Source organism: Triticum aestivum, chromosome 4D, assembly GCF_018294505.1.
Source record: "Triticum aestivum cultivar Chinese Spring chromosome 4D, IWGSC CS RefSeq v2.1, whole genome shotgun sequence".
NCBI classification, from domain to species: Eukaryota; Viridiplantae; Streptophyta; class Magnoliopsida; order Poales; family Poaceae; genus Triticum; species Triticum aestivum.
The window spans coordinates 486731507-486744714 of record NC_057805.1 but is presented as its reverse complement, the minus strand read 5'-3'; the positions used below and the strand labels follow the sequence as shown (position 1 = coordinate 486744714).

Genomic DNA, 13208 nt, shown 5'->3' with positions numbered 1-13208 from the left:
GTTTTAGTAAGATTTAATTTGTTTTGCGCATAGATAGGGGAATGCAAGGAAAGTTTTGATTTAATTGAGTTTTTGTAAGATTTGATTTGATCTGATTGAGTTGATGGAAGATATAGTTTCGGTAAGATTTGATTGAGTTAATGCATTACTTGGTTTTCACCAAGATAAGAAAAAAAGTATCGATTTGGTTTAGATTATTCCAAACCAAGAAGGCTGAAGAGGGAAAACCAACTTACAAGGGGCGGAGTGAAGACCCCTCGCTCCTGCCTCCTCTTGTGACCAAGGCTCTTACCTAGGCCTACTTCTTGTCGGCACTTGCGCCGGTCCGCCTCGTCTTGTATGATTCGTTTTCTGAAGATGGAATAAGGTTCTCCTCGGCTAGCGCCCGTCCCGGCGGTGCTTCTAGCGTCGTCAGAAGGCGTGTGAAGGTGTGTCTTCGGCGTGTCTCATGAGATCCGGTCGGCGTTTGTCTTCGGTGGAATCGCTTGGATCCGGTCATCATTCACCTACGCAAGTGTCCGCGGGTAGGATTCTTCCGATCTGCGCATCTCTTCATTGGCGGCGGTTGTTGTTCGGGTGCGCTGGTCCTACAAGGCCTTAGCACGACGACTTCCCGACTGCCTACTACAATAATATTTGCCTGACTTTGACGAGGGAGGGGTGATGACAGCGGCGCGTCTTAGGCTTGCTGCAGTACTTGTAGTCGTCGCTACGTGGTCTACGTACCACCTGAATGTAATTTTTACTTTTTGTTTAGCCTTAGTTGATGGATTTTTTTTTTAGGGGTAGCCTTAGTTGATGGATAGAACCTTGACAGTCGATGGATAGAACGGAAGTTTGAAAACTTGAAAATACTAATGGAACACCTCCGAGCTGCAACGGCAGGCCCGAGCAGGAGAGAGGCGCCGCGGGCGTTGCACAAGGCTGCCATTTTCCACCGTTGGTTGTGCGGCGCGATGCGCATCCACGGTCCCACACGCTAGTCGTGGCCGCCGTTCCGGCACAGGTCCGGGGGTCGGGCGGGGCCCGTGATCCCAATCCTCTCCTCTCCTCCCCCACGCGCCGCAAAATCCCCAGGACGGGCCCCGACCAAAAGCGCAATCCTCCAAACGCTCGCCCCGCCGCGCCGCGCCACACCGCCCAGCCACCCACGCGAGCCCGCACGCCCGGCCCTCACCCCACCACCACCGTCCCTTGCTGCCGGTCCCGCCTCGCCGCTCTCCTCTGCTCCCAACCGCTCCTTTCCTTCCTTCCTCCCTTTTGCCGCCCGCGCCCGCACCCCCGCCCCGCTCCGGCGCCGGACCGCCGCGGCGCCGGCGGCGAAAACCTAGATACGTCTCCCGCCGGGACCCCCGGCGCCCGTGTCCGTCCGTGTCCATGTCGTCGTGCGAGTGCCTCGTGGTCGAGAAGGTGTCGGAGGACCACGCCGGCGGCGGCGAGGCGGCGGGGGAGCGGCGGGCCGGCGGCCGGGCCCCGCGCTCCGAGGCCATGTTCCCCATCTACGTCATGGGGAGCTCGCGGGCGCGGGCCGTGCTCCTCGACCCCTCCGCCGCCGGGGACCCCATATGGGAGGCCGTCAAGGCCGAGGCCAGGTCCGAGGTGAGCGCCGTCCATGGCATCCCGCCGCTCCATCGCAGATTCGCTTATATACGTTGCGCCGTTTTTTTGTTTGTTTTGATTCGATCGCTGTATTTCTGCTCTGGTTGCACCTTGGCGGTGAATTTGGGGCTGGAGTGAGGAGGAAAAGCTGCGTTTTTTGGGCGGTGATTTCCTCGTCTCCTGACCTTTGTCGTGCTTCCTGAGGTTCAGTTGACTGAATTTTGGTTTCAGACGGCAAGAATCCAGCAGCTGGATTCTCTTCTTTCAAATTACTACCTTTTTTCTAGCCTTCGAATTTATTGTCAAAATACTGCAACTGGACTTAGTTTTATCTGTTCTTCTGGCTCATTAGCTATTTCTAGAGTTCGACTTTAATGAACAACTGCAACTGGATTTTCTTTCTCTCTTGAGCTACCTTTTTCTAGCGTTCGAATTTGCTTGCACGTATATATGTCTGCTCTGTATCGAGTGACTGAGGAGTGAAGTTCAGTTCGATAGTGGTGTATTACACATATGGTCTTGATAATTTTATTGTTTAAATATAGTTAGTTGATGTGGTAAAAGTGCCACTTCCTTTTTGGTGCTTGGCCTTATTGTTCTTCTGAACTAGATATTGTGTAATAGTACTAGTTGATAGTTCAGTTCAGCCAAAGTAATTTATGGAGGCAAAAGTGCAATCAATCCGAACTATGCGGTGTGAGCTAGAAGCCTCTGTGCGTTCATATGTTGTCACTGCTTCAGAGGTCAACTCTGGAAAAGGAAAACATTTCAGGCAACTCACATCTGATGATGCTGAAATCTGACTGTCTTGTAAAGGTGTGTGAACTGACAATGCCAATAAGATGCAGGAACCAAAAATATTTTGTGCCCAATCAAGCCTTAGGCATGACTCACGTCCGACATCCGAGCTTTATTGTCGCGAAGCTATGCTTTTGAGTGTCGTTGACTCTTATACTCTTCTTGTCTCATTGCAAAACTTTGCATCATGTTTACTGTTAGTTTTACATGATGACTGACGGCAGTATCCGCATTCGCAGGCAGAGAAGGAGCCTATTTTAAGTAGCTTCTTATATGCGAGCGTATTATCTCACGACTGTCTGGAGCGGGCGTTGAGCTTCGTCCTTGCAAACAGACTTGAAGATCCAACCTTGCTTGCGACTCAGCTAATCGACATTTTCAATGACGTCATGATGAATGACGTAGATATACGCCGTTCCATTCGCCTTGATGCTCAGGTGAGTGCATCATTGTCCTATTGAGGTGTCGTGTTTCGTGTGTGCATGTTAATTTGTTCTGTATCACACTATCGTTGTCGTGTTTTGTGTGTGCGTGTTAATTTGTTCCGTATCACACTATCGTTGCATTAATGGTCTCCTTGTCTAAATTTAGGCCTTCAAAGGAAGAGATCCTTCCTGCGCACAATATAGCTGGGCCCTATTATACCTAAAGGTGACTACAAATTCATGCTATCATATCATTCATATCTGGAAACGGTAACAAGACTCATATTGCTTGCAAACTGCTACAGGGTTACCATTCCTTGCAGTCCTATAGGATAGCTCATGTATTATGGAATCAAGGGCGTAAGGTTCTGGCGTTGGCGCTGCAAAGCCGTATCAGTGAGGTGAACCTTGATTTCTTAAGAAGCAGTTTTTTAGCATACATTTATGTTGGAGTAACATGTTCTTTCCTTCTCTTTTCAGGTTTTTGCAGTGGATATACACCCAGGTATATCATTGGTGTATCATATATCTCAATATCTGTACAAAATTGTCTTATATTTCCTACTGCTGTGTTTAATACTGGGGTTGCTCTTTAGCTATATGATGTTTGGCTTTTCCACTAAAAAAATAGCTACTTGATGTTTAGCTTCTTGTATTACCTTTGCAGAAATGTGTTTTGTTGCCTTTACTAGTGCATATGGGGTCTGTTGTTTGGGAATATGTATGTTATGTTATCCTAGTAAATATCTTGACCTGAACCAAGGTTTGTCTTTGTAATTGTGTTCACTTTTTGGGAGCATAGAAGCATTGCTCATGTTTTAATCATTTTCTAAAGCTTGCTTATGTATGAGTCTGCAATTATTTGTGAATTTATAAGCATCAAATCCTTAAATATATCCTCATGCTCGGATGATATTTGGAGGCTGAGGCCTGGCTCCCCTGAAAAGTAATACAGGTTTTGCTTTTGAGTTTTGAAAAGTAAAACTGTCATCTTAAGTGGTGTCATTGTTATATCGTGGTATGATATGGTATTTTAGTCTGTTCTCTTAACATTCTTTAATGCTAAATCTGCAGCTGCCAAAATTGGAGAAGGAATATTGTTGGATCATGGAACAGGTCTAGTCATTGGTGAAACTGCTGTTGTTGGCAACTGGGTTTCATTAATGCAGGTGACATGCATCACCCTGTTCTTCTTATTTCTGATTTTAACATAAAGCATTACTTTTCAATATAATTTTTAATTCCATCCACAATTTAACTTATTTTTCTTCTTGCCTGGTTGTTAGCTCTGTCACATATCTTGTTTGCTATAGTTTTAAATTGTCCTTGTGCAAATAATTAAATATTTCTTTCATTTGCTTTTATTATACTAAATACATGGATAATATGATTCGGATAACAAAATATCTACGTGTGCATCATTTTAAATTCTTTTATTTAATATTTTTGTTTTTGTACAACTATGAATCATTCAGTTCACATCAGGTGAATATCTTACGACGTGTTTGGTTGGGCTGAAAAATCCCACTTCGATTGCAATGCTTTAGGAAACAGTAGCAGCCGTTTGGTTCGGCCATTCTGTTTTTGTTACGATGCTATCGGATACAACACTTCACATCCCCAAAAACGTCCGATCCTAACCTGATACGGAATCCCCTCTGTTCCGTATTCATTCGCGCCCCAGACCAAACAAACACATATTCAGGAGAAATGATACCCGAGCGGAACCAAATGCTAGGCTTGAGGAAATATTTCAATTTTTGCTGTATGAGATAATATAAGAGAAGGTAGCAAAACATAAGGGGTGCTTGTTTTGCGCTTTCTTACCATGCATGCTTATTTTCTGTTTTGTAAAATCTCTTGTGACGAATATATACCCTAAGTATGGCCTTCCTATGTGTGTTCCCGTGGTGTTTCCTTTTTGGTCAAAATTTAATTATAGAAGGTTCCTAATTGTTCACCAGCTTACCAGGTAGGCCTTTGCTACAGGGTGTTACGCTTGGAGGTACTGGAAAGGAACACGGAGATAGGCACCCCAAGATCGGTCAGGGAGCTCTTCTTGGAGCTGGTGCTACCATCCTTGGCAACATAACTGTAGGCGAAGGTGCCATGATTGCCGCTGGTTCCCTTGTTTTAAAGCATGTACCGCCTCACAGGTTAGAAAGAAGTTGAGTTAATTTAAATTCTTAAATAATGATGCTGCAATACCAAATTTTGTTAGTAATGAGCATCAGTAGATATGATATATATTTTCGTTCTTGCAATGCGATTTCCTTAGAAAGACAGCAAACAAGAAGAATACATGATCTGAATACTGTTGCTCAGTGTAGAATACTGTATTTGCTTTACTAATTGAGCTACTGAATGCCACACCTTGAATATTTCCAACAAATGCAGCATTATAAGTATTTGTAGTTTTTAAAGGAGCGCCCTTTAGGATACTGTTTTTTCATGGTCATCCGGTTTACCTTCAAGTAGGATAGCGAGGTCTAATTATGCTCTCATTAGTAAATAGTCGATTTTATTCCCTTTTCAATTTGAACATATTCACCTTGTAGCCTGGTGGGCCTGACAAGGGTCTATAATATTCTCTGAGTTTTTTTTGATGAATTATGACAGTGAGGGAAGCTCCCCACTGACTTTTTATATTAGTGGTTAAAAAAAGGGGGTCAGAGAGTCATGAATTTTACTAATATTCTCTGAGTTAAAGAAGTTCACTAGTGGTTTTAAAGTAGGAAGGAATATATGCATTGTTTATTGAATGCATACACTGAAGCTTAAAGCCCGCGATCCGGTACACCTTTAGATATACTAATAATGGCTCAATCTGTTGGATATACTAATAATGGCTCAGTCTGTTTTTGTGAACATTTAGTTTCTTAACATTTGCCTCCATTGTTATTGTTTGTTAAGTTTTCATTTCCCTATGTCTTTCATAACTAGTCTTGCCCCGTGATTATTATCTGCTTTATGTTGATCATTGTTTTGACACTTGTTTTGTGTCTAAAAGTATGGCGGTAGGAAATCCTGCGAAGGTAGTTGGCTATACAGAGAAAGAAGATCCTTCGTTGACTATGAAGCATGGTAAGTGTGTGCATAGCTGTTGCTTGTATTTTCAAACGAGTTCAATGAATGGGTGGCTAGGAGTAACTAGCCAGCCTAATAATGTAGCAGTGTAAAAAGGTTCAATCCCAGGCTGGCTAGCCCACCGCCCGTGGTGCCAGCCGGTAGAACCCTCCTCGCTCGTTCCTCGTGCATAGATTTTTATGAGCTATGTTTCCTTATTCTGTCCTTTTTTCAATGCAGATGCAAGGAGAGATTATTTTGAGCATGTTGCCGGTAGTTTTCCTGACAGTAGATCCAACGGTGAGTTTTACCGATATTATCTGTAACGAGTGTACACTTCAGTTATGCGTTAATTTTTACCACAACATACCCCCGTCTTATTTGCAGGAAGTGTCGTGAAATAAAAAACTTGCAAGGAGGAATGGAATTTTGGACATTTCTACATCCTGGTGGACGTACGGCGCTGGATATTTGGCGACGCCCGAGTGGTGCTTCCCCCTGCCCAGCAACCCTCCTCTTGTGAGATCATGCAGGCGAGCCCGCCAAGGGTCTCCGGAAGCTCCCCAGATGTATTTATCATGTGCCCTTAAACTGATGCAATAATGTGAAGATGTTTTCTGTAAAAACTGGAAGGAGTGGTACAGATATATAATCTGTAGAGATCTCCAGCGGCAAGCTGTAGATACCTCAGATCAGAGCGTGTGACCTCAACTATGTGAGCCAGCTACACTTCTGGATCAGCATCAAAAGAAAGTAGTTATGCGTGGCCTGGTTGTCCCTGCATTTAAATTTCTATTTTGCGATATGTTGCGTAATAGCCTACTGGTTAATTGATGAAAAATCAGCTTGACTCATTTAAACAGGTCAGAGTCAAGCTGATTTTTTTGCCAAAAAGGGGGGCAAAAGATTTTTCCCGTTGATTAAATGCAGAGGACAGTTGCCCGGTTAATTGATGAAAAACTGGATGAGAACTGGTACAAGTAGACCACACGTGGACTACTCACGAAGTATGAAGAAAGGTCAGTCCGACAACCATTCTCCACCACCAAATCCATGGTGACAAGCCAAACCATGAGCATGATCCAAGAAACACCACCAAATCCATAGTGACAAGTCAAACAATGAGGACGATCCAAGAAACCGAGGTCTATTGATCAAGCAGACGCAAACACCTACACAATGACACCACACTACTCGCCAAGCAATGGCGCATGCCTTGACAATGACTTCAAACTTCTGGCCCTTTGCTCCTGAGAGACCTCATCCTTCTTGATTTTGCGTCTACCAGCCTTCCTCCGTTAGTAGGCAAGCAATCGACTTGATAACTACAAGGCCAGCTATCTTTAAGCAGGCAAACAAGTCACACAACTATTTCATGAATAGATGCACAGAATTCAATGCCATCTCACCTACCTCAGTAACCTTTTTTTTTACATCACCTACCTCAATAACCTTGTTACCCACAGACGCCTCTAGCCCAATGATCACAGACCAACCAGTGACAACAACATCCAAACCACCATGGTCCACGAAGGCGGGCGGCTGGCTGGGCTCCAATAGTAATTGTCGTGGAATTGTCACGGCAGATGTCCTCGTGCAAGGACTTAGTCGTGGAGCCATCGCAGCTAGGAAGCTTAAAGGGGTTAAGCGGGACAAGGAACACGAGGATTATACTGGTTCGGCCCCTTACGGTGAAGGTAAAAACCTACGTCCAGTTGAGGTGGTATTACTTAGGGTTTCGATGACCAGGGAGCTTAATCGCTATGCCTGGCTCTCGATCTGTTGTCCCTCCCTGAACCGCCGCCGGGTCATCCCTTTATATAGAGAGGTTGACGCCCCGCGGCTCTCAGAGTTCCGGCCGGCTTATAACAGTATCCGGCTCGGACTCTTAACTACTCTTGCCTTATATTACAAGTCTTGCCATAACGGCGGTTTATCACTACGGGCCTTAAGCCGCCTCCGGGTCTTAAGCCCATTATTGATCCGCCATCCTCAAGCTTGGTACTGGGCTTCACGTGATGATCATTATGACGTAACCCGGCCCCTCCTGGGCAGGTGACTTTAATGGTTATATCCTCAACATTAGGCCCCAGATTGATTTGAACCGGTTCATGTCAATCTTCAAAATCTTCCGGCTTCTGCTTGGGCAAAGGTTATAACCCGCCGTGACGTCATCTTCTGGATTCTTGGTAACCCGCCATGACGTCATCTTCCATTAAATTCATTTTTTATTCTGTCATATCTCAACGGATCTTATCTTTAAAGACCATCCCGAAAATCGAGGCGTTTCTGCGGCAATATAATCATGTCTTCCGCCTCCTCTTTTCCCGCGCCCATTTACCAGCCGGCCCTTATAAATAGGCCCGGCCCATAGGTCTTCGTCACTCTTCCCCTCCATCGTCTTCCTCCTCTGACGCTCCAGAGCCCGAGCTCCGCCGCCGCCGCCGCGCACCTCGTCTTCACCGACCAAGGCCGCTGCATCAACCTGTCTTGACCAGAATCCTGCGGCGCGCCTCCGCTGCTCATCAGCACCAGTAAGTCCTCGCCCTCCCGTACCTTAGATCCGCATTAGGGCTCGCAAGTTCTCTGCGTTCTTCGTTGTTCATCGTGATTTCTTCACAGTTCCGCCACCGAGGTTCCCTTTGATCCCAAAACGGTACAGACTCCCTGCGGTAGTAGTTTCTCACTCATTTTTATGCTAGTAAATCCCCTTTGTCCGCAACAAGACCTCATTTAGAGCTTATGGACTTCTCTGTATCAGTTTTTAGGTCTAGAAATTTTTCCTTTCTAAACGACCGTTTGATCCAAAATAATCCCTGCAATCTGTGAAACTTGTTTGTGCAACACTTAGACAAAAAACTGCATCTGTTAGCCATGGCGGCTCATATCGCCGGCTTAAAAGAGGCCATGCTTTGTGAAATTTCCGGCTCATTCATAATAGAGTTTTAAACAACTTGAATCACTTATGATATCCACAGCGGCTTAGATAACCCGACACAATTAGCCATATATCATTAGGCCCCTTCATAAGCCGCCATCTTGAATACTGAACTGAAATCTTCCTCCGGCTTAAATTTGAACCGGAAATTTTCTTTTGTCATAGGCTTCCGTCTTTCACAATGCCGCCCAAGGCTCCCAAGGCACCCATTACGTGCAACTGGGTGAGATCCAACGTTACTGATAATACCTTAGATGACTTCGTGAAGACGGGTTACCTGCCTAAGAAGGAGGTCATGTCCTATCGTGCCCCTGACCCGTCCGAAGAAAGACCTCAACCAAGAGACGGAGAGGTTGTTATATTTGCTGATCACATGAGCCGGGGTTTTGCACCTCCCGGCTCGAAGTTCTTCAGAGATGTTCTGCACTTTTTCGATCTGCGACCTCAAGACATTGGTCCCAATTCCGTGTCGAACATTTGTAACTTCCAAGTGTTCTGTGAGGTGTACCTTGGAGAAGAGCCCAGCCTACTACTCTATAGGGAGCTGTTTTACCTGAACCGCCAGAATGAGTGTGCCAACGGGCCTAGCTTGGAACTTGGCGGAATCTCAATTCAACGACGGAGAGATTGCCTCTTTCCTTATGCCGAGCCGCCAAGTCACCCAAAGTACTGGAACCAGACATGGTTCTACTGCCAGGATACTTCTCTGGCTGATGAGAACCCTCTGCCCGGCTTTCGCGCCCTGCGTCTGGAGTCAAATCACCCCCTGCCAGACAAATTATCTCAAGCTGAGCGTCAACCACTTATCCCCACCATCAACAAGATTAAAGCTCTTCTGGGAAACGGCCTTAACGGTGTTGATCTGGTCCGGGTCTGGATTGCTTGGCGGGTGATCCCTCTAAGCCGCCGCCCCGGCTTAATGTGTGATTACACGGGCCGGAAGGATGATCCTCTTCGACACAGCCCCAACGACTTACCTGAGGACGTCGTTGATGACATGACCAAGTCCCTTCTAAATGAGAGCTTAGCAGATTGCGGGAGGACAGGCTTAAGTCCCTTCTGCAAAGCTAACCCGGCTCCGGCGGTGAGCCACTGATCTGAGCACCTTACTTTCCATTTTAACAATTTTCGTCTTAACTTCAAGAAACCTTTGTTGTATTTTTCAGGCTAATGATAAGTTCTGGAAGGTCAGGTATGACCATGAGGCTGCTAAAAAAGCTAGGAAGGTTAAAAAAGCCGCCAGGAGAGCCGCTCCCCGCAAGAAGGGGAGTAAGCCTAGCGCCTCAGACCTGCTTCAGCTGGATGATACCTCCGAGTCAGAGGTAGCCCTTGATTCTTTAGGCTCTTCTTTTTTTTGTCTGTTTTTAACCACCTTATTGACACTGATTATCGGCAGGATGATACCGGAGCGAGTAACCCGGTGATTGAAGAGGTAACTATACTTTCCTCCGACTCGGAGCCCTTGCCAAGGCTGAAAGTCCGAAGAGTAACCCGGAAAGTAAGATTTTCACATCCTTTAGCTTATCAAGATCCTCAATTTCTTTTGAAGCGACAGATTCATGAGAGCCGGAGGCAAACCCGGACCAACAAGGATGCAGACCTCTCCTCCGGCTTACCTGAAGCATCAAGGAAGCGCCGGACCGAGGTTATCTCCAACTTATATCCTTTTCATCCTTTGGCGGGCGTCACTCGTCAACCGCTCAATTCTTCTGATTCAAATTATCAGGAAACTTCACCTTCCTCCGAGGACTCCATGCAATCTAACTTGCCGGCTTTCAAGACCGCACCCGGGTAATGATGATCAGCTTATGTTGTGCTTATCTTACTCATGTTTTTGCACTAACCTTTTGACTTTCAGTGCACAAGCAAAGCTCAGCAAGAGGGCAAAGAAAAGTAACCCGGTCGAAGAGTCGGTCTTGGCTGAACCCAACGCCTCTGCCTCTGAGCCGCCGTCTGCACCAGCTCCAGAAACCACCGCTCCAACTGAAGAACAAGCCATGGAGGGTTCTGATAACCCGGAGATTCCCAGCCCAGCTCATCCGGCCGATGACCCGGATGTGGCGATTACCCGGACCGAATTTGTTGAACCGGGAAGACCCACCGTGCTGGCTAAATGCTCTGCTAAGGAGGAACTTCTGGAACGCCGCAGAGCCAGGCTGGACATTACTAACTATGCCAATCTGAGCATTGGAGATATTGTCGCTGGTTATATTGGTCAAGTGCACAACAGCCGGGACCTGGAAATTGACATGGTGAAGCAGATACAGCAAAAATCTGAGGTACAACTCTCTTGCTTACTCCATAGTCATCCTTACCATGCTAGCCCCCAAGTCTATTACTTATGATAGAATATGTTGTAGACTTAATACCGGCTTACCTGGTAACCCTCAAGGGCCGGCTTAAACAGCATAGGTCACCTGATTCTTTCCTTACTTTAACCAGGTAGTTGAGCAATTTGACACATTAGCCCCCAAGTGCCAAGTACCTTTGCCTGCAAAGTGCTTGGGACTTTAGTGTTGCATGATAATCACTCAACTGTAACCCAGAACTTGTACAGGCTGCCTGCAAGAAACTTGGATCGGAAATCTCTGATCTGAAGACCCGCCTGAAGACTCAGGAAAATGAGACCCAGAAGGCCAATGCCAAATTTGAGTTCAGTGTCTCTGCACAAGAAAAACTGAAGAAAAAATTTGAAACAGAGAGAAAAGCCTGGGCCGATGAGAAGACTGCCTTGCTTAGCCGGGCTGAACAAGCGGAGGCTGCTCTTACTGAAAGAACCGCCGAACTCTCTGGCTTAAAACGCCATGTATCACAGATGGTCGCCGCAATCTTCGGTAAGTTACTCTGTAAGCTTCTAACAAGTTTACATCATTTACGTCTGATAAGTCCCACCATTGCCATCAGCTCACCTGACTTTGTAATGCAGGTCCCAGGAGTTCCAACCTCAACCAGAACGTGATGACTAAGCTGAAGGCGGTTTACACTTTGGTGGAGCAACTTTACACCGGGTCACAACGTGCTTTAGCCGTTGTGGCTCTGTCCAATGAAGTTCCCACTCACCTGGCAGATGTACTCAGGCGACTTGCCGTACTTCCTCAGCGCTTCCAAGAGCTGAGACGGGCTTCTGCAAGAGCCGGAGCCATAGCTGCTCTGAGCCGGGCCAAGGCGTTTCTACCGGAGCTAGACCCGGCCGACATCGCTCTTGGATACCCCAGCCTGAAGGAAGACGGCACCCCCTTTGACCAGAAAGACTTCGCCGCCTGTGTGAAGAGCGTGCGCCCGGTGGCCACCTTGATTGGGAATGACACAGACCTTACCAAGTATCAGCCGGGCTATGACGCGGAGAATCAGAGGATCCCAACTCCACGCTATGAAGCAGTCAGCCTGATCCCTCCGACTCGTAAGCATACCTTCGCCCCAGAAGTTGACCCGGCCGGGTTAATTGATGATGAGGCTCAATTTGAAGCTTTGAGCGGCATTGACTGGAAATCATCAACCTTCCAGGTCATGGAAACAGCCGGAGGAGCAGAGAGGGATGAGCCGAGAGCTTCAACCCAACAAGCACCTTGATTTCTTAGGCGGCTCATGGTTACGCCTTAAAAACAATGCCTCACCTTTTGGACTCGGGGAGTCCTGTAATAGAGTAGGACAAACACTTAATTTTGTCGTGCCATCGTGCACATGTGGAGTGCTTAACTCCGTTGAAGCTGCTCTTTTATATTCCTCCGGGTTATGTTTGATCATTTACTTTCCTTAAGTTTAAAGAACTATCTTTCATTGTCCTGCATAGAAAACAAATCACAAGTCTCTAGGCGGCTTTCCGCACTGAGAGTCATATATTTTACATATAGCCCGGAATATTAACCAAAGTCATAAAAGACCGGCTCTCAATTATATCTTCGAGGTAACCATAATAGCATACCTGCAAGCCTTCAAGTACACTTCCGGTTTATGTAACCCAAATAATGAGGTTGAGAACTTAACTCCGGTTCACCAGCATCGATAATGCTTATTGTGTGCTATCAACATTGTTAATCAAAGTTAAGCTGGCGGAGTAAGAACCGCCCTTGCACACTGTTGATATGATCAAAAGAACTTGTTGCAAACCAAAAGATCAAAACTTAGGGGCTTCTGGTTCGAATACGACCAGAGAACCGTCCCAAAGGGGTTAAGCTAAGACTCGAATGCGATCATATAGCCCCCAGTGGCTTTGGCGTTGCCTATCAAGAGGGTACCGACAGCTATGTTCTCTTAGGTTCGGATACGACCCATGTTTGAACAGGAAGCCCCCAAATGACCTTAAGAGTTGTTTAACGACGCTGATTCGAATACGATCCACGTCGGTTCCCAAAGGGGGTTGAGCTATGATTCAAATATGATCA

General features: G+C 46.4%; 1 protein-coding gene across 1 annotated transcript; it reads left to right on the top strand.

Annotated features, from left to right (window-relative positions):
* The first annotated feature begins 1068 nt into the window (after positions 1-1068).
* On the top strand, positions 1069-6652 carry LOC123098899 (probable serine acetyltransferase 2). The gene is made up of 10 exons (XM_044520973.1): positions 1069-1599; positions 2637-2834; positions 2989-3048; positions 3128-3223; positions 3303-3327; positions 3897-3991; positions 4812-4978; positions 5833-5906; positions 6129-6188; positions 6276-6652. Exons 1-10 carry the CDS (start codon positions 1378-1380, stop codon positions 6290-6292), a joined length of 1014 nt encoding a protein of 337 aa, XP_044376908.1. The 5' UTR covers positions 1069-1377; the 3' UTR covers positions 6293-6652.
* Positions 6653-13208: the final 6556 nt, after the last annotated feature.

Excerpts from the sequence above, each read along its gene's own strand:
- LOC123098899 (XM_044520973.1), top strand. The coding sequence starts at position 1,378 with ATGTCGTCGTGCGAGTGCCTCGTGGTCGAGAAGGTGTCGGAGGACCAC. Across the intron at positions 2,835-2,988 it reads CCATTCGCCTTGATGCTCAG|GCCTTCAAAGGAAGAGATCC; the intron begins GTGAGTGCATCA and ends GTCTAAATTTAG. Across the intron at positions 5,907-6,128 it reads TTCGTTGACTATGAAGCATG|ATGCAAGGAGAGATTATTTT; the intron begins GTAAGTGTGTGC and ends TTTTCAATGCAG.